Below are 23139 nucleotides of genomic sequence, written 5' to 3' on the forward strand. Positions count from 1 at the left end.
CGAAGCCACTCCCGAGTCCTCATGTCCGTCCTTTCGTAACCTTTCCTGCCTTCTCTACGATCGCCGTCCTCCTCTGACTGTTTTGCGCTCCATACATACTCAATTCCTCTCGTTACTCGCGATGCCGCCCCAAGCCTGATGCATCACGGACGTCTCGAACGACTTTTGCGTCATGGATGCGTTCATCCCGAGTCTTTGCGACGTTCATGATTTACTCGGCTTGCGTCGGTCTGCGTCATTTGTCGGTTGGTCTGCGGTATGCGCTAAACTTTGTTACGACACTGCGATCTACTAGAGAAAGCGGTGGCGGGATTGTGGTCGTTTGAAAGGTATATAAGGAGGACGAGGATGACGGGGAAGAGAGCATCAAATCGCAACTCGTATTTTCTACTGCTAGCTAGCTCAACCAACGCTTTCCTGCAAACCACACTCTCCCACCCAACCCACTACTTATCCATCATCATGTCTTCCAGTCGCGTCGCCGGTGGCCACAAGGTTCGTTGAGTCACCGTCAATCTCTTCCACCTTTGTCACCGCCGCGTCCTCCGTTTCCCTTCCACCTCCTCCTACCGTGTTCACTCTCACTCTCACCTCAAAGCACCATTCACCAACGCGTTCTTCGTTCCCTCCCATGTCACACAGGCTAACCTCAACAACCCCAACACCTCCGAAGAGGCCAAAGAGCATTCCCGCCAGGTCCTCGACGACCTCGACTCTTCCGGCTCCTACGAGGAGCAGCAGGACTCTAGCCCCCGCTCTGGCGGCGATGGGATGAAGAACGAGGGAAATGTTATTAGGGGGCATAAGGCTAATTTGAAGAGTGGGTTTTCAAGTTCTCCATTGTTCCACTTCTGTTGTGATGCCCTTTGTGAGACGTCGTTGGCTGACTTGTCTGTTTCTTGTTTGGATTCGTTGTTCGCTGTAGACCCTAACACGAGTGAGGAGGCCAAGCAGCACTCACAGCAGATCCTCGAGGAGCGGGACGCGCTCTAAAGTCTACAGAGAGAACCGTCTTTGGCATTTTGTCTGCCTCAGTGATGTTGAGAGCCATCCATGTCGGATCTGTCGCAGAAGGTGAACTGAAATGTATTCGTGAAGAAGTCTTTGTATAAATCAGTGTATATGTATGTGAACGAAGCTCGTATCGTGCTTGTGATGCCTGTGGCGTACTTGATGTTAACTCTGTCTGAGCTAATGCCAGTTTGGCGGTGACGTTGTCTTCCTTCGTCGGCGCTCACTTCCGATAGCACACGGTGCTCGCAATAACACAATGAGGATTTATAAGTAATGACAAGTACAACTCTGACGAAAACGACTTGTCCTGTTCCCAAAAGCCGACTACCGTGTGCAAGTGAAGCTCCAAGATAAATGCGCAATCCAAGAAATACAGGTAAGTCATGATAAAGTAGCAAAGTACGCCCAAGAAAAAACAAGATGTGGGACTGGTGGTCATTTCCAGGTTCGAATGTGTATGGGCCTCTGCGCCTGCACAGGGGGGTTGGTGCAGAGGAAATGGCGCCGTCACCGATCATGCTGCTGAGGGAGTGAAGTCACTGTGTTCAGCGTTCATTTGACGGCCGAGGTCTGTCCAGAGAAACCGGGAGAAATTTACGCACGAGCGTTCAGGCCATGGCGTCGACGGAACGCGATGGGCCTGCGATAGGGGTTCCGGACTCTTTGTGGATGGGTACCATCTCGATGTCGCCGTGGCCTTCACCCTCATAAACCTATAATCGACGTTAGCAGTCCTCTTAGGCTGTGATAATCATGTACTTCAATGCTGCTTACAACTGGGACGAGAGTGGTAAGCCCGTTATTTCCCGTCGACATTGTTGAGCCGTCTTGAACGGTCGGCTCGTCATCATCGCCCTCTTCATCGTCAAATTGGGTGTTCCACCAATCAGGATCGAGGGGTGCGCCGACATTGCCTAAGAATCGATCTTGAGCGAAGGCCATTTCGGGCATGCCATTGTATTCGGATGTTACGGTGTCATTTTGGCGACTCATCGCTCGAAGGTTTAAATAGAGCCTATTGATCAGAATGTTCGGAGCTCTGGTAGATGCCTAGATTCTTTAGCCCACGAAGTGACTTGGGTACTGTGTTATATGGACATACACATTGAAATACTGTGAAAAAATTTCCGAAAGTAATGATTGAGCTTGAGAAATCTACGTTGATACAAACAGACACTCTTTATAATCAGCAGGACACGAAGGATTAACAGCACATACTTTTAACACCGAAGTCTGTATTAGTGGAATAATAAGTAGGAAAAAGGATACAATAGGTTGGCTGGCAGAAGGCACGTACAACTTCCAATGCAAAGTTTACAGCTGCAATCGTGAAGACTACACTGCAGGGTATTCAACAAACGTTTCGGTACTCAGATAATAGAAGGGCATGGTTCCTCTGGTGCGACTTACAAAAAGTAAAGGGTTCCTGGAAGGCGGCGGATTTAAGTCCTATGGCTTAGGCTGAACTAGATAGTGAGCAGCTCACCATCGCGTAGCAAAAGACCAGTGAGGCTTCTCTGATTGTATCTCCGCATCTCTAGGAAGTGTCGATATGTTTTGATGAGGGTGACTCCAAAGACGAGCGTATCGAAGACCAGGGATATGAAAACGACAACAAGGCTAACTATCCGGGGCATGACACACGTACACTAATGAGTTTAGATCGCGAAAAACGACAAGATGGCCTACTTCTTTATCAGACGTCAGAGTTGTCAATATACAATAGGTAATTATTGCAGGGTTTACCGATCAGCGTCTTCTATGGACAAAGAGACTTCTCCACACATTGAGAATGCACCAAATTGACTTCCTGCGGCAGAGCGACCAGCAATTTGAGAGGAGAGATTCTATGATGATGGAAATGATTGAGCTAACTATCAAGCACCCAGGTGATGGTAGGGTCTACGTGCCCAGAGATCAATGCCGACCCTAACCAGGACTAGCACTAAGGCTACACAGAGAAAGGTCTTGTTTCGTAAGGTTATAGCATAGACCCTAAGCGTGATTAGCACTAAAACATTAGTTTGGATTTCAGTGGAGTATCAGCAGAAATAACAAGGCGTAGATTTGACTCACGGTTCGTAGTGAATAGCGCAACGGTCTGCCAAGACCTGGAAATAATGAAAAGTGAATTACAACTGGACAGAATTAAATCAGCGCAGTGATAGGTCGCGGTAAACATGGCCTGAACTACCTTTCGTCTGAGACAGAGCCGGGACTCTGAAACACGGTCAACATGATGATATATATTCCGAATATGTATCTGTTCAGAAGGAAGATGACCGTGACCGCAGTGCCGGTGGGTTTCCTTGACCAGACAATGCTGATCTCCATAGGTAAAGTTTGAAGCAGGTCAATCATCCACAAGGCTGGGTAGAAGCAACCATTTAGTTCGACGGATAGGCTAAAATGGCATCCCTAGCTCACCTGTCGAAGAGAAAATGGCAGTGTAGTTTATGATGATCCTGCATGATATTAGGACTTGATCCCGAGGCATGGAAGGGAAAACATACCACAGTCTGTCTTGGAAGACTATCTCATGCAAGATTTCTGTCGAGGTTGACATGACGAGAGGGGGGGAGAAGGGGGACGGGGGGCTGGAAGGTTTGCCAGAGGGTTGCATCGGCCTCAGGAAGTTTTAAAGCTGTATGTGTGTTCGAGCGCCGCATCTGGTTACTCCACAGAGCGATACATCGATCTTAGTTTTCAGGAAATAATGATTGAGAGCGAAGTCGATTAGGAAAAAGGTCTATGGCTCTTGTTCGATCGACACCCACGGTCACCTAGGCGATCGCATCTCTGTAACGATTTCCTAATCCTGCACAAAGCGCGGCTGCCAGAGTTTTATCTTTAACCCGACCCACGAACATCCACGCACGGTGCATTCGTCCGAAAATCTCTCGGGTGAGGCGACTGAATAAGGAGCCTTAATGAGCGGATGTCAAGCCGGACAGCAAAACGAGAACTTGAAGAACATTGACAATGGAGCCATCAACCCAACAGAACCGCCATGGGTCGAGTCGACATCGCGCTGGCTTGACTCGACCGATATCTAATGATTATACCAGGGGTCGGTTTGTGGGGATCTGCGACCGTGACAACCGGTTTCGATCGGCGATTGCAGCCAGGCGATGCTATTGAGAAATCTGCTTGCCAACCGTGCTTGATGAGATTTCAGCTGCACAATGAAGAGCACAGGGATTGCAAGAGACCGAGATGGCGCAAGACAGCACTGGCCACTGATGTTGGAGTGCTTACTTAATCGGCGCCCAGTACAAAGGAGGAAATCGTTGTTCAACCTGTAGTGTCTACGCCACCATGTTTGGCTTTGTTTGTTCTATTCCTGGCGCTCGATGTCCAACTTCGCCATCCAATTTCGCGGTTCGATCCATAGTCAACACAAACCAGCAGTCTAATGTCCCTCTTGCCTGGTACCAGACTCGTAACCAGTATCTATTGCGGGTATGTGACGGCTACGCGGGTACAAGCAATAGCCTAGTACTGCAATTCGGTCTCGCAGACAGTCCACACTTGAAGTAACCCCAGACGATCCCAATGTATTCTCTCACGGCTGTGGGTGTGTGTCAGTTGTGTGATGTCGTGTCTTATTCAGATAATAATAGGGAAGAATAGCAGTGATACACGCATGCGCAAGAAAAGAACCTATTACAATATACACGGTAATTTCGACTCATACAGCTTCCCGTAGCAACTCGAAGCCTGTAACCAACAAACCCAATAACCCTAGAATGTTCGCAGTCCAGCGCTCACAGCTCACCGCGCCTTCCGCATCGAAGTCCTCATACACCCCTGCTTCTGCATCCTATCAATCGCATCGATCGTCATCGACGGCCCCGGCCCCATCACCATCACCATGAACGCCCCGTCCGGCTCTGGCGCCCTGGCCGCGATACTGTCCGCGAGGCCGCACGTCTCGCGCGTGAAGAGCGCGGGCGAGGCGCGGTCGTTCCGCTCGAGGTATTCTTCGAGGGATTTGAAGCAGAAGCGGCGGACACCGTCGGGGAGGCGGAGGTGGGTTGCTGTTTGTGAGGGGTGGAACGGGTGGGGTGAGAGGTTTGGGTCAATGATTTGATGTGTGGGAGAGGGAGAGGGAGAGAGAGAAATGAGACGCACAGACGGGTGATTCCTGATAGATCGTCCAGAAATGCTCTGGGACCTCCCAGCGATCGTTCGGATTATCCGCGTTATGGCTGATCACCGTCCTCAACACCTTCCGCACTTGTTCTCCACAGTGCAGCACGCCCCGGTCGTCGAAACCGAGGTGGTCGTAGAGCAGCATCGAGGTCAAGAGCACCGACCTACACATCGTCATGGCATCCACATATCCGGCCAATTCGACATAATAGACATCAGTTCCCGATTTTCCACACCCAACGAGGGCGGAATAAAAATAAATAAAAATAAAGCACTCACCGCTCCGGAATGACCCACTCCGTCATCCACATCGCCGTCAATATCGAATTCGCCGGGCACAGCGTCGTCGACCGCCTCGTATTATACGTCAACCAGCCGTCCTTCGCCTTCGTCGCCTCGTCGATCATCGTCCACTCCGGCTTCGACTTGTCCCTCCGCGGCCGCAGTTTCGCCCACTGGAAGGACACGAAGCGCCGGTGGAGGGGCGATTTCGGAGGCGTGAGGAACATTTCTTTTTGTGGGAAGTCTTTTCTCATTATTTTGGTTTCGATGTCGGCGAAGGTCTTGACGAGGTTTTGGTGCTCGAGGACCTGTGGTACGGATACGGGTGTAATAATCGGTTTTGAGCCAGCTGTTTGGAACGAGCGTGTACTTAGAAGTGAGGAAGGAAGATTATGTACGTACTTCGGGGACGGCGAGTCGTGAGTAGACATGCTCCTGCCATAGATTCTCGCAGGACTCGAAAAGGGCGGTCAATTCTGGGCGGTTTTCGACGTCGTCCGGGATCTCCCAGACGGTCAGCTCCATATCGAGCGTTCCAAGTCTTCAGGTTCGTGTACATGAGTGACGAATTCTGAGCAGTAAGAGTAAGAGAAACGGCGTACCTCGCGTGCGAAAGATTGCACGTCTTCCTGCCGTCGGTGAAAAGCTCCTTGCATCTCCATTTACCTACGACGCCCCGCGCAGACGTCCCGCCACAATTCGTGCACCTACATGGTTGATGAATTAGTTTCGCCGAATAGGGCTGCAGACAAAGCAAAAGTCTCCCCACCGTTGATACTTATTAGAACAAGGAATGCATATCATCTAGGACCACCATACCATCAGTCCTTAAATCCACAAAAAAAGACCGAAACACACATACCTCCGCCGTAAACTGAATCGTCGACCTCTCTTTCGGCATGAACCCCCCATGCCCCTGAAAGTGCGCACAAACATCACACTTCGCCATCGCCGCCGTGTCCTCCATCTCATTCGTCCGCTTCTTCGAGTTCATCGTCGAGCCGGACGTGCTCGTCGGCAGCATGGGCGAGCATTTCGCGCACTTGTAATAGAGGTCGTACGGGACGTCGAGGTCCTCTTGCGAGCCGCGGAGCATGAGTCGGGCCATGTGCGTGCCGCACCCTTTGCAGTAGAGTTCGCGGTCTTGGAAGGCCTTGTTCGTCTTTTTCTTGGATTTGGAGGCGGAGGCGAAGGTGGAAGCTGGGGTCGAGGCGGAACCGGAGGCGGAGGCAGAGGTCGCGGGGGTCTCGTCGCTGTGGCTCTCGGAACTCGGAGATTCGTGATCACGGTTAGAACCCACTGAGGGCGTGCTCGTGGTCGCTGCTGAAGATTGTCCTGACGGTTCTTCTTGTGGTGTTTCTGGAAAGGTGTGATCGGACGAGAGGATACTCGTAGCTGGGGTGTTTGCTAGTCCGGAGCCAGAGCCGGAGCCAGAGCCAGAGGTGGAACTACCAGGGCCTGGTAGAGTCTCTTCTTGAGGGAACCAAGAAGCCATGAACTCTGCCTGGGCAGAGTCTAACAACGTATCCAGCGTCGTATTCGCTGAACTGAAATCGTGCATGACGTTCTGAGTCGAATGGAGTTCCGGCCAGTTAAAGGCATTGTTATCTCCGAACGAGTGGAGGGACGACTGGCCCAATTGGAAAGGCAGCTGGTTGGAGGAGGATGAAAAGATGGATTGGTTCTGTTGTTGGTTGGAAGAGGATGGGAAGGCGGATTGATTCTGTTGGTTGGATTGGAAGGACGGCAGGTTGTTCTGGACTTGTTGGGTGGAAGTGCTGTTGGTCGAAGGGGTGCTTATGGTGGCGAGAGCGAGATCGGCCTCTCGCTCCTTTCGACGCTCCTCAGCTATGCGCAACTCCAACTGTTCGCAAAGAAGTAAGCATTCTATTTAAATATGCACCAAACTTAGCGACGACGTACCTCTCTGATCCGCCGCGTCTCTCTCAGCACCTCTAACTGGATGCCCTGGTTCGAAGAGGCGTCAGACGGCTGGGTTGTGGGAAGCGCATTGGAGAACTGGAACAGGTTGGGATATATCTGCGAGTCTGACGAGTTATTATTCTGTTGGGCAGGTGCCGAAGACGTTGATTGGGAAAGACTGGCGAGGATAGAAGGGTCAAGAAAGGGAGAGTTTGCAAACGAGTTGCCATTGATGTTCGCAAACTGGCCGCCGTTCGGCTCGTACATCGTGACGATGGAAATGTGCAGGAGAGAGCGTGTGCCAGAATGGGTTCGGTATGGACCACGATATATTCGAGCACAATAACAAGGGCGACGTGTTCGGCGGCTCCTTCGGCTTGTCCATCGCCCCGATCGAACTCCTTCTTTTCTCCTTAATCAGCCCGCTTGGTCATCCGCTCAGGCACCGATCCGGATCCGCCCGCTTGTCAAAAATAGATGCTGGATTGTGCTCAAAGCGAGGAGCAAACGCTACAGTATTCTATCAACGCAACTGGACTCGGTCCACATATACCGCCTCTAGATCCTCACGGTCCTTGCTAATCCACTCAGACTCCAACGCCATCCCCACCTTCGCACGCTGTACAGGATCGTAAATGAGCAGCACTTCCACCAAGCTCTTCGCTGCGAGTTCAAGTGCTCGGCACTCAGTCTCCGCGGAAGTATGCGACAAGACAAAGGAAGACTCACCGTCGCCGAGATCGTCCCAGACGTGGGGCGAGTACCGTGGACGACCATGCAAGATCCGACGCTTGGTGTCGATATCGTTCCGTCCCTGAGGTGTCATCTCCGAGTACCGTTTGTGGCACCCACTGGAGTTACAACCGTCCAGCAGGCAACAATGGCTCGCCGCAGACGGGCAGTCAAAGTCGAATGGATGTGCTCCCCTGCATGACACGGACTTAGAATCAGATTCACCAACACAGAAATATAAACGGTAGGATAGACGGGATGAAGGAAACTGACGAGAGCATGAAATAGAGAATAACCCCGATACTCCAGCAATCGGCTGGCATCCCGACGTAGCCCAGTTCTTTATTGTCCATGGCGCGGATACCTTCGGGAGGGAGGTAAGAAGGCGTGCCGACGACGTTCAGCGTTCGTTCGTAGGCTTGTGGACGCGCGAGTCCGAAGTCTCCGATCTGGATGTGGGGGTATCGACCAGGGAAGCGGACGAGGATGTTCTCGGGCTGACGGGACGTGAGAGTCAGTCCTCGTACAGTTAGGGCGACTGATCAAGAAGCTATCACCTTCAAATCTGAGCACACCCGGGTCAGTGTATGCTTTCTCATAGAGGTTATTAAAGCACTGACCTCGATGTGAAACATGTCTGTCGTGCATATATTTGAGGCCCCTCAGGAGCTGATACATAATATACTTCGCTTCCGCTTCGCACAAGCCTTTATATGTGTCCGAGTTATAGGTGATGAAAGCGAACAGGTCAGATCCTGTACATATCTCGAGGAAGATGTATCTGTTGTGCATGTCGTTAGCTGTCCAAAGAAGTCAAACACGAAAACAAAAGTACAAGAACGAGCCGCGTTTCTTCACTTCGAATACGTGATTTATATTCGGCTGCAACAGGATATCCATCAGCAAAGACCTTCATCAGGGTAAACAAAACTCATAAAGACGCATACATGGTCCAATGCTGCGAGTATGTCGATCTCCTTCTTGATCTGTTCCATATCGTGCTTATTTCGAATGTTTCTCAGCGTCAGAACTTTGCATGCGACCTGTCGGTGCGCTCGAGTATCGATAGCGAGGTGGACGGTGGCGAACGAGCCGCATCCGAGGGTATGGGATGTTACTTGAAACCGACCGATCGCCTGATGGGACATGCGAGCATTAGGACAGACAGATGGAATGCCGGGATGAACTGTACCACAGAGGAAATCTCGGACGTTGGGGTCGAGTCGAAGGGGGAGTGTTTTTGTAGTGGCGCGTGTATCAGGTGGACGCATCGGAATGCTGGTTACGCGAGTTACGCTGGTCAGTATGTGATAGGAAGAAAGGAGGAACTAAAAGGATAATTGCTTTTTGAAGGAATGATTTCGAGGAGATCGCCGTCCATGAGGATGACTGAGGTCCGTCGAATCCTGTGGCCATTGAGGATAACACCGTTTGCTGAGACGTCCTGTGCGCGATTCGAAATAAGGGAATGATCTGCGGTCGTAAATGTTGAAGTGCTTACCTGACACGAAACAATAACCCCTCCAGTGCCCGCTTCGACCCTATTCATGAACACTCAGCATCGCTCTCGTCTCTCCTTCACCAGGACAAAGCAGCTCACGCATATAACTTGCAGTGCACCCCCGAAACCGTCCCGTCCAGAATGACATACGAACTAAACCCGATAAAATGTCCTGCCACTCTCAGCCTTGCACTGACACATGTAGATTGTCAAAAAGGGGGCGTTCTGACCAAAGAGCTGAATTGCGCCCGACCGTCACAGGTCTTGCAATGCTCAAGAGAATCACTGGCAAACATGTCATTCATGGGTTGAAAGTGCGGATGATTGATCATGCTCACCTTCTTTCCTACCGGCTACCTTGTCAGTAGCCACCAATTTCGCGCATATATCGTCCTTGGTTATACGAGGAGGTGGATAGTGATCGGATATTTGACTGTCGTAGCTTTGATCAGAGCAAAAGTCTGGAGACATATAAGAGCAAAGATTTCGTCGTTTCACTGAGATGAGGGCCCAGCTAAGAGTCTATAGCGAGAGAGGAGAGCAGAGAGCAGAGGCCAAGAGGAAGAGAGCTTCCGGTCGACGCCACGACCAGACGTGCCACGCGCGGAGTTTCTCAGCGCCATCTTGCCGGAACACGAACAGAGCCAACAACCGGGAACCGTTAGTCCAAACCTTCAAGTAAGGCATGCACGAAAACCGACTCGAAGAGACGAAAAGGATACAGTGAGCGCATGCTACAATTCACCAAAAGGAGCACACAGAAAATACAATCATTCGTAGCCCTTCCCGCTCCGCTGCTTGACCCGCTTCCCTTTTTTGTGGTGCTTCTTCCCCGGATGGGCGTCCCCAGCGTTCGCCATCACCGATGCGATCCTAGCTCTCCGCCCGCCCAATGACGTTCCATCGTCTGCGATTGTATTTTGATGCGGATAAAGCTTCGCGCGACTGAAACCCTGTTCAAAGCGCGCGCCTGACACGAAAGGACGGGCAGCCAAGCCAGCCTCATCAGCGAAGAAAGACGTGTCGACGGTTTGTGACTTGTGGCCTTGTCCTTTCGCGGGGAGGATGCCGTCAGCGCCGATTCTCTCGACGTCTCCCGCTATGAATGTGTCTGCGTTTTTGCCGACACGTGTGATGGGCGCCCGTTTCTTGCCTGCGGCTCTTTGCATCGCTAACTCTCGAGTCGCCTGATTGAATTCGTCAGAGTCGACTCCGGGAGGAGGTTGGCAGAAGAGTAGTTTGGCGTTGACGTAGTCCTTGAGGATGAATCGCGCCGCTCGAGCCTCGTCTGGGTTGCCCTGTCCTGAACGCATGAAGCCTCGTGCCACTATAATGTCAAGCAAGATATCAGATTGATCGAAATGCTAAGGCAAATAAAACGAATTACTGACCGGCATACGCGATGAGCAGGTCTTCCGCAGCGATCTTTCCATCACCTCCTTCCTCAACGCCTTTTGACCTGACTGTCAGGCCATAGACCATCTCCAGAACTTCTTTCGGTATACGCTTAACCACTAAAGATGCTGGACCAGTATGCTCTCGCAGTTGGTCGATGGGCAGCACACCGTCACAGACCAAGTCGGCCTTCGTAGTGGCAAATTGAGGGAACACGAGACCCGGACAATCACAGAGGACGATGTTGTCCGAGAGATGGATGGTCTGGAAGTGCTTCGTTTTACCGGGCGTCGACGAAACCGAGACCTTCTTCTCACCGAGAAGCGAGTTGATCGTACTCGATTTTCCGACGTTGGGGTAACCAACAAGGCCGACGACTAAACGTGTGGGATGATTACCCGCAGAATCTGTGAAGGCTAGAGAAAGAGTTGCCGGTCAGACGAGACGGGGATCACGGGTAGAATTGGCCAACTTACTCGATAGTTCTGGAGCAGTCTTGATGAACAGATCCTCCAGCTCGAGGACGGACAATACTCGTGCGCGAGGATCTTGACCATCAGGTGTATCTTCTTCAGTGGGGATGTAATAGTGATCGTCCTCGGATTCTTCGGACTCTGATGAAGCGTCGTCTGCCTCGGAATCTTCTTCTTCGTCAACATGGTCCGTAGCAGCTGATGGGATGAGCTCGTCCTCGTCTTCGTCGGAATCATAAAGGTGGTTGGCTGCCTCTTCAGCAGCCTCTGCTTTTCGCTTCTCCTCAGCAAGAGCTTCACGACGTGCTTCCTGCAGAGCAGCTGCATTGGCAGCAGAGAAGAATGCGTATGTGATACCCTGGGCATCGAAATAGTCAGCCCACAAGCGTCTGTGATAGCCTAATGAGTACATGTGTTAACAGCGTTGAAAACGAAGAATCGCACCTTTGCTTGGCCGTGAGCAGATCCGCCTTGTTAATAAGCAAGAGATTTCTCCGCTTGTCTTTGCCGGTCCCTTGCTCGCCCTCCGCCCCCTCCACATCCGCGACATAGGCTTCAAGATCATCGCACCGGAATCGTAGTGGGTTGCGAGCATCGACGATTTGCACGACAAGGTGTGAACGTTCCAGGACACGCCACAGTTGTCGCCATACTTCGATGTTGCGTTCAAAGGGTGTTAGGAGAAACTGGTCCCGCTCCTGTAGTCTACAACCTTGATATGAGACGACGAGCGGATCTAAGGTATGATGATACGCACTCTGCTAGCCCTCTCCTCCACTCCAGGAATGCATCCTTCTCCTGCCTCTCCAACTGAGCGGTCGTCATGGTCTTCGTCCAAGGCGGTCTTCTGGGTACTCGAAGACGCTGCTTGTTCTCCGACTGTTTCTGCAGAGTACTTTGCTCTTCTTCTTCGGAAAGCAAGTATGGATTGTGTGTTGGGTTTGCGGATCCTTGTATGACTCTGACATTTCTACGTTCTAGATGTGAAAAAAAGGTCCTCGGTATTAGTATCGACTTCAAGAGGTAAAGACGGGAAAGTAACGCACCTGCTGTGAAGTCCGTTGCAGCTAACTGTGCGGTATTCAAAAATTCGTCAAGATCGCGCTCTTGCGTGACTGATTTCAGACGGGTGGTCGTGTCTAAGTCGGTGGTATACTGAGGGAGTGTAATTTTTTTCAGAGCGCTAATAGTGTACTGGGATGTAATGAAAACGTACCAGGCCTGATTCGTGGGCTTGGCGAGCATCTTTAACTTTCTTATTGATGATGGCCCTTCCGAGACCACTGGGGTTAGGATTTCTTGGCTTTGGAGCCTAGCATAGATATGAGGACATGGCGCACGAACAAGATGAACGAGACCTACCATAGATGTAGATACAGTGCTTTATAAAATGTAAGGAGCTACTGATACAAGACCTCTATACGCCGAGGAAGGACGAGATACAAAGCAGGGTTATTGGAACTCTTCAAGACCTGCTCTCGAACGGTGAGGAAGTACAGAGACTGTTGGGAAGAGAACACAAAATGGTGAGGGCCACTGAAAGACGCTGGAGTTTTCGGAGTGGGTGTGGCTGACCAATGACTCAAGGACTCGGCGCGATCAAGATCTTGAGATTTGGAGCACGCGATTATCTCAGTAAGATCGGCGGGGATTTCGCCGAGTACTTGTTCTTTCTTCCTCCTCGTCATGACCAGTGATCATCGTTCAACTTTCACCAGCTGGAAAATGCGAGTGTATTTGTTTCTTAATCCAGCATGGTGTAATATTCTCTTTCGTGAACCTAGTGGTGAAAGATATAGCATATGTTTTGGCTTTCCGTCGTCAACTTATTTTCAACGATGATGACCTTCTAAGACACATTTCTGGGCTGCCGGTCAAGTCACGGATATTTCACTCTAGGATAGGTATAACGAGAGAATATTAACCTCCTCACTCTCTGCCCTGCACTAACCACCTTTCTGCTAACCCTCCACGCGTGGTTGAGCAGTGATGAAGTATTTACTCGCATCGGCTCTCCTCTTGGTTGCCCTTGAAACATCACTCGGTGAGTGTTACTCTCGTCGTGCAAGTTTCGTATCTAAACCATCAACTGTCCTTAGCCGATCCGAACGACTGGGTGAATATCGAGTACGTTGTGGCTCAAGGCAAGAACGGGGCGCCAGCAACTGCCGATGCTCGTCGGACTATCGCGAACGGGGCAAAGGCGAATTCGAAGGACGGACCGTGGAGTGAGTCTACGAAGAATGTTATTTGCACCTATATAACGCCTCGCTCACACCTCACCACGGACAGGTGTCGCTAAGAACGCTAAGAATACACCTCCCAGTGGTGATCCGCACGATTACCTGAGTTGGGCTCCATAGTATGTGACTTGCATAGTTGACGGTCATTTTGTTCTCGTGGCTCATTCCTTACTCCAGCCACTGGCCAAACTGCAACTGGTGCTCCAACAAAGGTGGAAACCAGCACATCACAAACCCGTCCGACGGAGACGGCTTCGATTCTTCCGATCCCGATTATTACAATGGTCCCGGAGATTGGGGCGACTATCCGGATGATGAGGGAGACGGCATGCAGCAGGACTATTCCCTCCCACCTTTGCTACAACGACGCATGGTCCGCGTTCGACGAGACTCCGTCCTCCCTTCTGTGGACGTCAGCTCTGATATACCAGTAGCAACGGGAACGCCTACTTCCTCTCTGTCCACCAGCTCCACGACATCAGAAACGGCCTCAACAACTAATCCCGCCTACGATAACACCCCTATGCAAGCTAAGAAAAGCCCGACGCCAAGTTCAAAATGCACTCCCTCTCCGACCAAGTCGTTGGCACCTAGCGCGAGTAAGTCATCCTCAGCTTGCTTGCTTCACAATTCTGAACTTCTGTCCTCAATGTTCAGCTTGGACAACATGCCCTTATGTCGTTCGCGATGGGCAAGTGAACCCCGACGTCCGAACCCTGACAGCCGGTCCAGCTTTAACAGACATGACCCAAAGCGTCCTCTACAACGCCTTTGCACATGCTCTGCAAGCTGGGGGAGCAGCCTCGGCAACCTCTGTCTACGCTCAACGTGCCGTTAACGCTCTCACGGCGTTCTTCATCGACTCCAATACTGCCATACACCCCAATGTCAACTTCGGACAAATAGTGCGCGGACCGGGACCAAGCGGCAAGGAGGGGACATTTACCGGCATATTGGATCTGCGGGGGATGGTCCGGGTCATCAACGCTATCCAGGTCCTGAAAGCTACCGCTGGGACAACGTGGACGGCAGAGCAGGATAAGGGTATGAAAGCATGGGTGACAAAGTACGTTCAATGGTTGGAGACCGACAAGCAAGCTCAGAAAGCTGCGGATAGTCCCAAGTACGTCTTCTTCTTCCTCTTGGACAGCTTGATGGCCTCACTGACAAGCCTGCGTATAGTAATCACGGATCATTCTTCGTCAACCAAATTGCGCCGTTGAAATTATACCTGGGAGATACGCAAGGAGCTGCTCAAGCAGTGAAGCTCTACTTCTCTGGCAAGTTCCAAGATCAGATTGCCCAGTCCGGCGAACAACCCTTCGAGGCCGTTCGTACCAGGTATATAATCTTTCCCTCTAGGGGTATGACTTTGTCACTGATTATGAACAATTTGCAGGCCATACCATTACCGGGCCTTCAACTTAGAAGCGATGATTGTAAGTCTTTCATTGCATTGTTGATTTCACGAAGCTCACACAACGATTACTATCTCAGACCAACGCGAAGGTCGGCGATGAACTTGGCTTGAATTTCTGGACCACGAAGTCAAAGCACGGCGCCACGATTCAAACTGCCGTCGACTTCCTCATTGCCCAAAACCCCAAGAAAGAGGACCCTCTCGACGCCGTTCCTCACGTTGCAGCGGTCGCAGCCGCCTATGGTGACCCCAGCGGGAAATACGCCGCCTTCCTTAAACGCACCCAGAGCAACTATCAACAACGACCGTACTGGTTCTACGATCAGAGCTCGGCTTTCAAGACGGCGCCCGCGACGAAGAAGAAGAGGATGGTGTTTGATGCTGTAGCTCCACCCGTGGGCATGATGGAGACGGGGATGTTTTCGACGGAGATGCTTGGGGTGAATGGGACGGTCGTCGATTATGACGAGGGAAATGCTGGATATGACGCCGCCGATGCCCCAGTTCTATCTTTCGAGTGTCCTGCAGCATTCGCGGACGCGACTTCGGTGGAGATTGACGATGGGATTTTCGTTACCTGCGAGGAGCTGGAGCCGTTTTATAATCTGGGCTTATAATATTCAGGTGGAAGCGCCGTTATATTTATTTGTTATTTATCTGTATTCATATATATAGAAAGGAACCACTCATTTATTTGCGGGCAACGAAGCTTGGGCGGGAGGGTGATGATGGTTGCTGTGGCGTGGCCGTGCGGGGCGCCACTGCGCGCTGGCCGGCCCGATTAGGACGACGGTGTAAACAAACGTGCAAACTGAGCTTTGGATTTGTTGTCTAACCACTATCACACCCGCCTGTATCTCTACTACATATCCCCTTCCCCCCCTCTAACGACATGGCTGACGCTGCTTCTGGTTCTGCGGACAAGTCTGTCCAGGTCAAGCTCGTCCTTCTAGGTGAGTCGAGGCGTCTGACGAGGCAACACCTCCATCATTCTGCTCCAATCCAAGACCGATACGGCGTCTCTGCTCTCTGAACGAAACACCTGACCTTTACGTCCTTCTCTGAACTTTTGGCTGATCACCGTGCTCTTTGTGTAGGAGAGGCCGCTGTTGGAAAATCATCCGTTGTCCTCCGTTTCGTGCGTCTCTTCCCGATGGCCACCTCGGCCACTATTGACCACGACCGTATGCACAGGTCTCCAATGAGTTCCAAGCCAACAAGGAGCCTACCATCGGTGCCGCCTTCCTGACCCAGAAGTGTCGTCTGGAGGACCGTGTACTTCGTTATGAGATCTGGGATACCGCCGGACAAGAGAGGTTCCACTCCCTGGCCGTAAGCACCCCTCACATCCGTCTCACATCTCTCACTCGGGCAAAGTCAAATTCACACTCGGATCTTGCATCTCGTCCCTGTTTTATAGCCTATGTACTACCGTAATGCCCAAGCCGCCGTTGTCGTCTACGATATCACCAAGGCCTCAAGTCTCGAGAAAGCGAAGACATGGGTGAAGGAACTCCAACGACAGGCGAACCCGAACATCGTCATCGCTCTCGCCGGCAACAAGCTCGATCTCGTCCAGCCCTCGGCCGCGACTTCCGGGAGTGGTGGGGCTACCGAGTCGGAGGACGAGGCGGACGATGCGACGGCGACGCCGGGTGAGGCCGCTGCCGGCGCGGGTGAGGGTGGTGAGAGTCTGAGGCAGGTCGCGAGAGAGGAGGCGCAAGCTTACGCCCAGGAGGCCGGGCTGTTGTTCTTCGAGACGAGTGCGAAGACGGGCGAGGGTATCGTCGAGGTGTTCACTGAGATCGGTGAGTTGGCGACGGGTTTTTGATGACCATGTGTTTTGCCTGTGACCGCTGACCCTGATGATTCTCGCGTATTTAGCTAAGAAGATCCCTATCGAGCACATCCTTGCCTCTTCGCGTGGGGCTTCTGGCCGTCCAGGTGCTGGAGGCAGCCGTGCAGGTGCTCAGGAGGGTGGCGTCAACCTCGACGACAACCAAGCGAAGAAACAAGACGCTTGCAATTGTTGATCGCACATACGTTCCCCTGTACACACCCCGTATACTTCGTCACTCTTGGATTCTATGCCCCCCCACTTACCTCCCTTTGCTCTCGTTCTTCTTTCTTTCTTTCTTTGCCTCTCTTGCTTTTGCTGTTCTTACGGTCTCTTCTCTGTCTCTATATATATGACATCCCTCTTATCGTCTGCCTTCGATGTAATGACCTGATATCCGACAATATTCATACGGCGGACTTCTTCTAGACTACCATCCGGAACGCAGAAAAAAGCAACTATAACTACTCCCATGACGATCTCACACAAAATCCGAATCAAGAGGCATGCTCAGGCATAACATCGACATACGGCGGTGGCCGTGCCACATTCTCATGGTCCCCGTCTCCAGCTGTCAAATAAGGCGGTGGCGCATGCGCATGCGGTGACGGCGGACCACCCACCGGCGCTTCTCCCTCTCCTTCGCCTGCCGAATGACGAGACGAACGCGGCGGGGGCGGGATCGGTAAAAGCGTCGGCGGAGACGTAGATGACGGACCACCCAACGTCGTCGTCTGGTGCGGCACGCCCTCTCTTGAACGATATTCAGAATGAATGGACGGTGGAGGGTCCGAGGGATCGTCCATGGGTGGAGGGGGTGGAGGGGGCGGACCCCCCGCTGCCTCTTCTTCCTCCTGCTGTTCGAGAGCGAGATTGAGCGCGTGCATCGCATGTTCTGGCGCGTCGAGATTAAGACGGGCAAGGTCGGACACGTTTGGATCGAGCGTCGCCATCTCGAGCGTCGGCGGCGGGGTGCTGTTCCCCGCACGTTCCACCTCCTCCGGATGTCCGTCGAACTGAGACGAAGCCGGGAACCCAAACAGCGTGCCTTCGCCTGCGATGATCAACCGAGGGAATCGAGGCGGAAGCGCTCCTGAATCGTTTCCCTGATCTTGCGAGGGAACGAAGATCTCGCGCTCGGATTCTTGGAAGGTAGGCAGGCGGGACGTTGAGGCCTCGGCGAAGGACGGAGGGGGCGCATCGCGATCCTCGAACGGTGGGGGCTCGCTGCTCGCGGTGAAACTTGGGCCTGCTTGGCCCTCCTCATAATGAGGCGCGGCGTCCAGAACGACGTCTTCGCCGCGTACCGTCCGCGCTGGGGGTCTGTCGTGTTTCTTGTGATATGCGGATCCGATGGAGTCCTCGACTTCAGGCAGGGGAGCCGGTGGTGGGAGGAAAGTGATGGGGATCGAAACGGTGGACACTTGCTCGGTGTGTGAAGACATGTTCCTGAAGGTAGCATGGATGCGTATCCTAAACGAAACGGAATGGAAGAGCGTCGACTGGGTGATGGACGCGCACTCCGTATCGCTGTCCAGGAGCCCGAACTCCTCTGCCGGAAGCGCCCTGTTCGACGAGCTCGGTGACGATGGCGGGGAAGACTGATGGAGCACGAAACGCAATCTGACGGCTCGGGACGTATGGAATCGACAGAGCGCTCCGGAGCGCGAAATGACGGTCTTGTAGACGGTGCGTCTGCTTTGGACGACGGGTGTGGCGTCTGCGCTCTGGGCTGCGGAGGAGGACGATGATGATGAGGCCACGGGAGGTTTCTCGTTATGGGTCGGCATGGAAAAGCCAAGGGGGAGACCGTGGCCGTGCGAGAGATCATCATCTGAATCAGCATCGCTATCCGAGTCTAGCAGTTCGATGTCCGATACGTCCTCTTCGTCGAGAGTAGAATCCTGCTTGACATGTACGGTCCTGACGAGCTCCGCTTTGATATTTCGCAGTCGAAGGCCGTGCTCGACCACGAGCTCTCTCCGTGGCGATGGAACGGTGACATATATCGGCACAGGTTCGAGAGCGGTGAAAGTCGTTCGAGGTACTTCGACCACTACTCGGGTCGGAGTGTGGAGTATACGGTTGACGGGCGAAATGCCCAGAGTATGCGTATGTGGAATGTAGCGCCTCGTATGGACCGTGATGGACTTGACAAGCGGCGGACATGACTCGTCGGCGGGATATAATGTGGCGGTCAAGAGATGGGCAAGGGCAGACTGGGGTGTATGGATACACTGCGGCGTATCCGGCGTGAGCGGGAGAGCGAAGGGAAACGACGACGTGAGAAACGAATCGGGATCCGTCTCGGTATCTGCATCGAACAGGACGATATCGGCGCGCGCGAGCTCGATGGACCGTTTCTGCGTGCTCTCCGTCGTGTGCAGAGACATCGTCCTTTGGAAAAGGGAAAGAGAAGGGAGGGACTCGGTTTCAGTGAGTGGAACGCGGACCAGACAAGTCGAAGAGCTCGACGGACACTTTTCTCCAGCGGTCCCCATCTGCGCCCTTGATCTGCAACTCGCCTTCTATCGCTGCCCGTTCGTTGTCCGCACCGAGGTAGCCCTGTTGGAACTGGAACGTGCTCGTGGCGGGGATGATGAGCACTTGCGTCTCCGTTGAAGGTGCACTATGACCGTCAGACATGACGTCGTCCTGAGGACATTCTTGAGCATACGTCGGCGGTGCTTCAGCAGCTGGCGAAGGCATATTATGAAGAGAGTAAGATGTGGAGGTAGAGGGTAAGAAGAGGACGAGGCGAGGATGATGAGTGTAAATGCATCTGTCCCAAGTCGGATTACTAGTGGCGGACACAGCCCTGAGCAAGTTGATGAGATCAGCCGCACTTAGGCGCCATCCTAGCAGCTCAGCCACCGCTTCGGTTTCACGTGAGGAACGTGGAGTAGATCCGCAAAATACAATAAATATAGCGAGCAAAGTACACAGCGATACACAGCGGACAGAATCCAAGCAAGCATAGATACACACACGACCCGACACTAGCCCACTCGCGTCAAGCTCTCCAGCTCCCTGAAGAACCCCTCCTCGAGTTCCTTAACCACCATCACCCCCCACACCATATCATCCTGCAAGCCGCCCAACATGCCCGTCCCCTTCTCTATCGAATCGTCTCCTTCGCCATAGCCCACTCCGAACGACAGCGCAGGCCCACCCGTCGTAGCCTGCTTCGTGTCGAACGCGTCCACCTCATCGTCGAGCAGCTTCATCGCCTCCACAGCCCGCCGCGCCGGGGAGTACCAGAACGCACGAACATTGTTCGGCACGTCCACCGTCATCCGCTTCACGAACCGGGCCATCACCCTCGCAAGCCGCAGACGTTTATCGTTCTTCAGCTGTTGCTTGAGCGAGGGAGAGGCCATGAACGCGAGGGTGTAGATCCCCATGATGATTTTCTGGACGTAGGCCAACCACAACTCTTCTCGGAGCAATGTGTAGTCGTAGTCCACCATGGGGAGCCGGTGGACGAGAGCGACGAAGAGCTGGCGTTGCCAGTCCTGTGGGACGGTCTTTGAGAACACCTGTCGGTTGACGTCGAGTTGCGCTATGCAGCTGAACACCTCGAGGGCTGCGTCGGCGATCGGTGGAGGTCGGAGAGCACTTCCCATTTGTTCGACTAGTGACGTGAGAGGAACCGCATCGTGAGGGTGAATGAGGACGGAGGCGACCAGCTCGAAGGAGCGCCTCGCGACTCGCTTGGAAGTCTTCGCAAGAGTGCTCGAGGAGGAAGAAGTGAGTGGAGATAACCGCGCGTGACCACTAACGTTGACGAAAACATATAGTGTGTCCCGCCGTACGGCCACGAGGTCGGCGAGAGAAAGGTTCGGGGATGTCGCATGGAGTTCACCGTTGGGGGACCGCCGGAGGCCACATAGGCGCAGGGTGACGTCCAACAGTCGGAGCTGTCCCGCCATGTATTCTTGATTGTCAGGTACGATGGAAAGATTGCGCAAGATGTTGAGAATGGCGACGATTATCTCCCCGGGGCGATGTTTCAACCCGAGCTTGGGATCTTTCGCACCCTGGCGGTCGGCCATCGGTGCGAACGCCTGGTTGCCGGTATCGACGACGCTGTCCATCAGCTCCTTGTGCGTCGTTATCGTCTCCTGTTGAACATCCACCGTGTCCTCCATTTCTCCGAACCCGAACTCCTCGATCAAGTCCAATAACTCGTCCAATAAATCTTCCGAGGCCGAGACCAAGAAACCTGCCCCATTCCCACCGCGCATGATAGAGAGCATGGTGAGCGTCGTGAGAGCGTAGCCCAGCTCGGTCGGTAGCCTCGAGCGTATGCACATCGTGAGCGCCTCGACGTCGACTGAACCCCACTCGTTGATCTCCCGTAACGGTCGACGACCATGGAGACGCATGTGTTCCTCCATAAGGACGCGCAGGTCGCGTCCGCCGGAGGTGGTGACCTCGCGAATGAAGGGCACATACTCGATTTTGCGACGCTGGCCTTGCGGAGACTGCTGAAGGGCGTTGTTCATGGCGTCCTTCGGCGCGGACTGGCTGCCAGAGGTGATGGGTGTTGAAGGAAGGACGCGTTCGACAGAAGACTGGGAAGGTTCAATTTAAGTAGGGGCCCGATGATGTATTCGCCGAGCACAAAATAAACACGTACCAACAGAGGCTCGGAAGGTTCCGCTGGAATATATTAGCATGAGAACAGGTCCGCGGGAGATAGTGGGAACTCTCTTACATGTTCTTTGTCGTGCTCGTTTCAGGTCCTCCTCGAGATCGGACTTTCTCTTCCTGCTCTCGGAGTCTGGGTCGAATGGCGTGTTGTGTTCCGAGTGGGACGGTTGGGCTAGTTAGGGGAGTGAGAAGCGACGAGTGGAAGGATTGGGAAACAGCATACCTTGGGATGGGGAGATGTTGACGGCAGACGCAGAGGACTGTCGTGTGATGTGTGGCGATATGTTTGGGTTCGCCGCGACGGAATCGGCACCCACATGGGACATCGAGTTGTTGGTGTTGTTCATCATCGCCTGTGGGTTCATGCCCCCACCCTGCATTTGTGCTGGATTGATACCCTGGGCCTGCGCGGCGGCGAGAAGGGCGCGTTGCTGCTGGTTTTGGGCATTCTTGCGGTAGAGTTCCTCAAACGGGAGGACGATGGCGCGGTAGTACTGAGCGAGCAAGTCTGCGACGGTCTGGAGGCCATTCTGGTGGGGAATGGAGTCGGGTAATTCGAATTGTGCGGAGACGATGCCCCAGAGGCCTTGTTGGGAGACCTGGGAGAAGAAAATGAGGATGATGAGAAAAGGAGGAGATGATATTCCGACCGACCTTGGCACCTCCGCCGGCTGAGAGGACGGTGTTCCAGAGCTTGAAGAGCTCGATGTCTCTACCGGCGAGACGGAATACGCCGACGTCACCGGTGAGCTGGAGGGCCTTCCACGGGGAGTTGTGGGGGTCGTAGTTGGGGGGATAGGGGACGCCGGTGAGGGCGGGCGGGAGGGGGGCGCCACGGCCGTTGTGGCAGACGGCGAGGGAGTGGAGGAACTGGGCCTGACGCTGCTTGTATGCGTTGAGGACGTTGTTCTGGGGATTTGGACGGGCCATGGGTTGAGCGAGGTGTTGAGTGTGTTGTGGGAACGGAAAGGCGTCGTGACCAGAGCTCAATCCGCCGAGCAATGCGCCCGAGGTTGGCCCGCCGCTGCGTCCGTTCTGCGCCAGCCGTGCCATCCCTGCCGCGTTCAGCGCCGCCATCTGCTTCGCCGTCGACGCGTCCAGCTGCCCCAGTCCCAGCAACGCCCCGTCCGTGTTGGATGTCGTTGCGTGCGGCGAGCTGCTCGACCCGAACGACTGAGTCCGCCCGTGCTGCTGCCCGTTACTGCGAAATCCAAATTGAGTGTGAGAGGCATGGCGTCTGGCCAAGATGTATCACTCACAACATCGGGATATCTTCTGAGCGATGCGGTATCGTCTTCGTCGCAGGCGTGGGGATCGGCGCGCTCGCTTCTCGCGATGGCCACCGCGTTCTCAGCCTCGTTTGTCTGTTTGTTCACAGCAGCCTTGAATAGCTCCTCGCAGACACGCACTCTAAGCTTGCTCTAAGCACCATACAACCATCTCCACATCCTCCCAACATCCTTTCCACCAACTCACTAGCTGCAGCACAGATCTCCCCGGCCTGCACG

The 23139-nt window shown here is 53.4% G+C and overlaps 9 protein-coding genes across 9 annotated transcripts; 2 read left to right on the forward strand and 7 right to left on the reverse strand.

Moving 5' to 3' along the window:
* The first annotated feature begins 85 nt into the window (after positions 1–85).
* Positions 86–1115, forward strand: STEHIDRAFT_117550 (uncharacterized protein). Its single transcript, XM_007298865.1, has 3 exons — positions 86–495; positions 643–820; positions 926–1115. The coding sequence occupies exons 1-3, from the start codon at positions 463–465 to the stop codon at positions 991–993; spliced, it is 279 nt and encodes a 92-aa protein (XP_007298927.1). The 5' UTR covers positions 86–462; the 3' UTR covers positions 994–1115.
* Positions 1116–1622: 507 nt separating this feature from the next.
* Positions 1623–3580, reverse strand: STEHIDRAFT_107027 (uncharacterized protein; the record flags this gene model as incomplete). The annotated part of the gene is made up of 11 exons (XM_007298866.1): positions 1623–1727; positions 1789–2029; positions 2117–2127; positions 2233–2247; positions 2312–2354; positions 2425–2440; positions 2501–2638; positions 3091–3125; positions 3209–3383; positions 3442–3479; positions 3528–3580. 11 exons carry the CDS (start codon positions 3578–3580, stop codon positions 1623–1625), a joined length of 870 nt encoding a protein of 289 aa, XP_007298928.1.
* A 1026-nt stretch (positions 3581–4606) lies between these two features.
* STEHIDRAFT_136390 (uncharacterized protein) lies at positions 4607–7739 on the reverse strand. Its single transcript, XM_007298867.1, has 8 exons — positions 7375–7739; positions 6314–7315; positions 6221–6255; positions 6054–6158; positions 5854–5992; positions 5449–5759; positions 5149–5333; positions 4607–5054 (listed from the first exon to the last, which is right to left on the reverse strand). Exons 1-8 carry the CDS (start codon positions 7639–7641, stop codon positions 4789–4791), a joined length of 2310 nt encoding a protein of 769 aa, XP_007298929.1. The 5' UTR covers positions 7642–7739; the 3' UTR covers positions 4607–4788.
* Positions 7740–7897: 158 nt separating this feature from the next.
* On the reverse strand, positions 7898–8200 carry STEHIDRAFT_127349 (uncharacterized protein; the record flags this gene model as incomplete). Its single annotated transcript, XM_007298868.1, has 2 exons — positions 7898–8037; positions 8104–8200. The coding sequence occupies 2 exons, from the start codon at positions 8198–8200 to the stop codon at positions 7898–7900; spliced, it is 237 nt and encodes a 78-aa protein (XP_007298930.1).
* Positions 8201–8327: 127 nt separating this feature from the next.
* On the reverse strand, positions 8328–10078 carry STEHIDRAFT_47900 (kinase-like protein; the record flags this gene model as incomplete). Its single annotated transcript, XM_007298016.1, has 9 exons — positions 8328–8626; positions 8727–8887; positions 8942–8988; positions 9054–9242; positions 9299–9384; positions 9436–9550; positions 9608–9647; positions 9838–9892; positions 9946–10078. The coding sequence occupies 9 exons, from the start codon at positions 10076–10078 to the stop codon at positions 8328–8330; spliced, it is 1125 nt and encodes a 374-aa protein (XP_007298078.1).
* A 256-nt stretch (positions 10079–10334) lies between these two features.
* Positions 10335–12956, reverse strand: STEHIDRAFT_89629 (P-loop containing nucleoside triphosphate hydrolase protein). The gene is made up of 8 exons (XM_007298249.1): positions 12838–12956; positions 12692–12787; positions 12522–12630; positions 12233–12452; positions 11920–12180; positions 11479–11864; positions 10999–11418; positions 10335–10934 (listed from the first exon to the last, which is right to left on the reverse strand). Exons 1-8 carry the CDS (start codon positions 12838–12840, stop codon positions 10378–10380), a joined length of 2052 nt encoding a protein of 683 aa, XP_007298311.1. The 5' UTR covers positions 12841–12956; the 3' UTR covers positions 10335–10377.
* Positions 12957–13464: 508 nt separating this feature from the next.
* Positions 13465–15755, forward strand: STEHIDRAFT_151868 (chondroitin AC/alginate lyase; the record flags this gene model as incomplete). Its single annotated transcript, XM_007298869.1, has 8 exons — positions 13465–13519; positions 13575–13703; positions 13768–13837; positions 13896–14317; positions 14376–14841; positions 14901–15059; positions 15118–15157; positions 15216–15755. 8 exons carry the CDS (start codon positions 13465–13467, stop codon positions 15753–15755), a joined length of 1881 nt encoding a protein of 626 aa, XP_007298931.1.
* A 253-nt stretch (positions 15756–16008) lies between these two features.
* Positions 16009–19724, reverse strand: STEHIDRAFT_117554 (uncharacterized protein). The gene is made up of 6 exons (XM_007298870.1): positions 19455–19724; positions 17023–19372; positions 16559–16946; positions 16333–16470; positions 16236–16276; positions 16009–16091 (listed from the first exon to the last, which is right to left on the reverse strand). The coding sequence occupies exons 1-2, from the start codon at positions 19682–19684 to the stop codon at positions 17473–17475; spliced, it is 2130 nt and encodes a 709-aa protein (XP_007298932.1). The 5' UTR covers positions 19685–19724; the 3' UTR covers positions 16009–16091; positions 16236–16276; positions 16333–16470; positions 16559–16946; positions 17023–17472.
* A 159-nt stretch (positions 19725–19883) lies between these two features.
* On the reverse strand, positions 19884–23081 carry STEHIDRAFT_117555 (uncharacterized protein). The gene is made up of 5 exons (XM_007298871.1): positions 22286–23081; positions 21855–22230; positions 21696–21803; positions 21618–21640; positions 19884–21552 (listed from the first exon to the last, which is right to left on the reverse strand). The coding sequence occupies exons 1-5, from the start codon at positions 22706–22708 to the stop codon at positions 19975–19977; spliced, it is 2508 nt and encodes an 835-aa protein (XP_007298933.1). The 5' UTR covers positions 22709–23081; the 3' UTR covers positions 19884–19974.
* Between the last annotated feature and the right edge of the window lie 58 nt (positions 23082–23139).

The sequence above is a fragment of the Stereum hirsutum genome, assembly GCF_000264905.1.
Source record: "Stereum hirsutum FP-91666 SS1 unplaced genomic scaffold STEHIscaffold_1, whole genome shotgun sequence".
Classification (NCBI taxonomy): domain Eukaryota; kingdom Fungi; phylum Basidiomycota; class Agaricomycetes; order Russulales; family Stereaceae; genus Stereum; species Stereum hirsutum.

Excerpts from the sequence above, each read along its gene's own strand:
- STEHIDRAFT_117550 (XM_007298865.1), top strand. The coding sequence starts at position 463 with ATGTCTTCCAGTCGCGTCGCCGGTGGCCACAAG. Across the intron at positions 496-642 it reads GCGTCGCCGGTGGCCACAAG|GCTAACCTCAACAACCCCAA; the intron begins GTTCGTTGAGTC and ends CATGTCACACAG. Across the intron at positions 821-925 it reads GCATAAGGCTAATTTGAAGA|ACCCTAACACGAGTGAGGAG; the intron begins GTGGGTTTTCAA and ends TGTTCGCTGTAG.
- STEHIDRAFT_136390 (XM_007298867.1), bottom strand. The coding sequence starts at position 7,641 with ATGTACGAGCCGAACGGCGGCCAGTTTGCGAACATCAATGGCAACTCG. Across the intron at positions 5,760-5,853 it reads CACGACTCGCCGTCCCCGAA|GTCCTCGAGCACCAAAACCT; the intron begins GTACGTACATAA and ends TCCGTACCACAG. Across the intron at positions 5,055-5,148 it reads CTATCAGGAATCACCCGTCT|CAACCCACCTCCGCCTCCCC; the intron begins GTGCGTCTCATT and ends CCTCACAAACAG.
- STEHIDRAFT_89629 (XM_007298249.1), bottom strand. Across the intron at positions 12,181-12,232 it reads TGGAGGAGAGGGCTAGCAGA|ACTACAGGAGCGGGACCAGT; the intron begins GTGCGTATCATC and ends TCAAGGTTGTAG. Across the intron at positions 10,935-10,998 it reads CCTGCTCATCGCGTATGCCG|TGGCACGAGGCTTCATGCGT; the intron begins GTCAGTAATTCG and ends TTGACATTATAG.
- STEHIDRAFT_117554 (XM_007298870.1), bottom strand. The coding sequence starts at position 19,684 with ATGCCTTCGCCAGCTGCTGAAGCACCGCCGACGTATGCTCAAGAATGT. Across the intron at positions 19,373-19,454 it reads GGGGACCGCTGGAGAAAAGT|GACGATGTCTCTGCACACGA; the intron begins GTCCGTCGAGCT and ends CCTTTTCCAAAG.
- STEHIDRAFT_117555 (XM_007298871.1), bottom strand. The coding sequence starts at position 22,708 with ATGGCGGCGCTGAACGCGGCAGGGATGGCACGGCTGGCGCAGAACGGA. Across the intron at positions 21,804-21,854 it reads CAACATCTCCCCATCCCAAG|CCCAACCGTCCCACTCGGAA; the intron begins GTATGCTGTTTC and ends TCCCCTAACTAG. Across the intron at positions 21,553-21,617 it reads AACCTTCCGAGCCTCTGTTG|TCTTCTGTCGAACGCGTCCT; the intron begins GTACGTGTTTAT and ends GAACCTTCCCAG.